The sequence below is a fragment of the Bison bison genome, unplaced genomic scaffold, assembly GCF_000754665.1.
Source record: "Bison bison bison isolate TAMUID 2011002044 unplaced genomic scaffold, Bison_UMD1.0 scf7180017864375, whole genome shotgun sequence".
NCBI classification, from domain to species: domain Eukaryota; kingdom Metazoa; phylum Chordata; class Mammalia; order Artiodactyla; family Bovidae; genus Bison; species Bison bison.
Window position 1 is genome coordinate 553,325 of NW_011494947.1, and position 2,081 is coordinate 555,405.

The 2,081-nt window shown below is 65.2% G+C and overlaps 1 protein-coding gene across 1 annotated transcript in view; it reads left to right on the top strand.

The window, feature by feature from the left end:
- Positions 1-2,081, top strand: part of RALGDS (ral guanine nucleotide dissociation stimulator) — a 35,844-nt gene that overhangs the window by 30,204 nt on the left and 3,559 nt on the right. Inside the window, exons 13-16 of the mRNA XM_010856938.1 lie at positions 8-19; positions 207-302; positions 562-763; positions 905-1,147. Of these exons, the coding sequence (XP_010855240.1) occupies positions 8-19; positions 207-302; positions 562-763; positions 905-1,147 (553 nt within the window). The remainder of the gene's footprint in view (positions 1-7; positions 20-206; positions 303-561; positions 764-904; positions 1,148-2,081) is intronic.

Genomic DNA, 2,081 nt, shown 5'->3' on the forward strand with positions numbered 1-2,081 from the left:
GGCTCAGCGAGGCTGAGAGGTGAGTGCGGGCAGGGGCTCGCAGGGTGTGGAGGCACCCCTGAGAGGCAGTGGGCTGGGGTCCTGGTCAGCCTCGGGCTCTGCCACTGGTGACGGCTGGGGCGCTGGACTCCGTCTGGTGGACAGGCTCAGGGTCAGAGCCCCGAGTGTGGCTTCTGGTAGGCTCATGGCCCTGCTCTGTCCTGAAGCTACACATTGTCGTGCGAGCTGGAGCCCCCCTCCGAGTCGGCCAGCAACACCCTCAAGGTCAAGAAGAACACGGCCATCGTCAAGCGCTGGAGCGAGTGAGTGCCCAGGTGGTGGGGGAAGGCTCCCTCGGGGTGAGGGAAGCTTCAAGGGGAGATCCAGACACTGGGATCGCAGCTTCTCCACTTACAGCCCTGGGATGGGCCATCTGCCTCACTTCTCTCGGCCTCAGTTTTTGCGTCTGTGAAGTGGATTGATGCTAAATGATCTGTTGGAGGCTGGACCCCATGGGGTAATTGCCTGAGCACCCGGCACAGAGGCTAGGGGACAGGACAGTAAGCTAGCTGTTCTGTGCAGCCGCCAGGCCCCCAGCGCAGAGCTCAGTACCAGCGGCAGCTGCCACTCCAAGTCCTGTGACCAACTCAGGTACGGCCCCTACCTCAGCAGCGGAGACATTGCTGACGCACTTAGCGTCCACTCGGCCGGCTCCTCTAGCTCCGACGTGGAGGAGATCAACATGAGCTTCGTCCCAGAGTCCCCCGACGGCCAGGAGAAGAAGGTGACCACCGCCCCCTCCACTTCCCCAACAGCCCTTCCCAGCCCTTGGTTCCCTGGGCCAAGGTCCCCCGCTCCATGCTAGAAGCCCCTCCTGTGCTGGACGCTGGCCCGGGGCACCTGCTGACCGTGCCGTTGCCCACAGTTCTGGGAGTCAGCCTCCCAGTCATCCCCGGAGACCTCCGGCATCAGCTCGGCCTCCAGCAGCACGTCCTCCTCCTCGGCCTCCACCACGCCCGTGGCCAGCACGCGCACCCACAAGCGCTCCGTGTCCGGGGTCTGCAGCTACGGCTCCTCGCTGCCCCTCTACAACCAGCAGGTGGGCGACTCCTGCATCATCCGGGTGAGCCTGGATGTGGACAACGGCAATATGTACAAGAGCATCCTGGTAAGCCAGGGGGCCGCCCCGGGCGCACAGACCTGTACTGACCGCCGTGGCCATCCCTGCCCCCTCCTGGAGCTGGCCTCCCAGTGGGCTGGTGAGCCGGGGGCCGCCCCGGGCGCGCACACCCGTACTGACCCCAGTGGTCATCCCTGCCCCCTCCTGGAGCTGACCTCCCAGTAGGGTGGGGAGGACGGAGGGCCAACCAGATGCAGGACTGAAGAGGCCAGTGCTGATGACCGATGCTGAGTGGTGCTGGGGGCGGTGGACCAGGGGTTTCAGCAGCCGCGGGGCAGGGCCTCCCTGATAAAGGGTCTGAGTTGGGGAGGGGCTTGTGCCTGGGGCTTGGGGGAAGCAGCAGGAGGCCCTGGGTGAAGGAACTGGCGTCGGGGGACAAGTCCGGGCGTCAGGGGAGTGTCAGGGGCCTGGACCGGGGGGAGGGAGGTGGGAGCCCCTGTAAGCTGGAGCAGAGGAGGACCACCAGGGACCCCCCCATCTCCCTGGGGGATGGGCAGGGAGGCCGGTTAGGAGGCTGCTGGGGCTGCACCAGGCTGGTGGCTGGCAGTCTCAGACACCGGATATAATTTGAAGTTCTGACATCTAGCCAGCGGGAGGCGCCCACAAACGCTGTGTGTGCTGGGGGGCAATCACTGGGGGGACTCTTCTCATTCTCCAGAATTCAGGCTGCTGATGAGCCATTTGCACACCCCCCCCCCACACAACCCTCCTACCCATCCCCACCGGGTCAGGTGCCCCTTTATAACACCGTCACCTGTGACCTGTGTCCAAGGCCTGCCTATGATCTGGCCCTCGGGATCAAAGCAGCAGGGGTCCACGCTGTGCTCCATTACAGCCTGTAGGCCACGCAGGCCTGGCATGGAGGCGGCCACCGGGCATCCAGCCAGCTCCTCCTCTCCCCTCCAGGGCGGGACCAGATGCT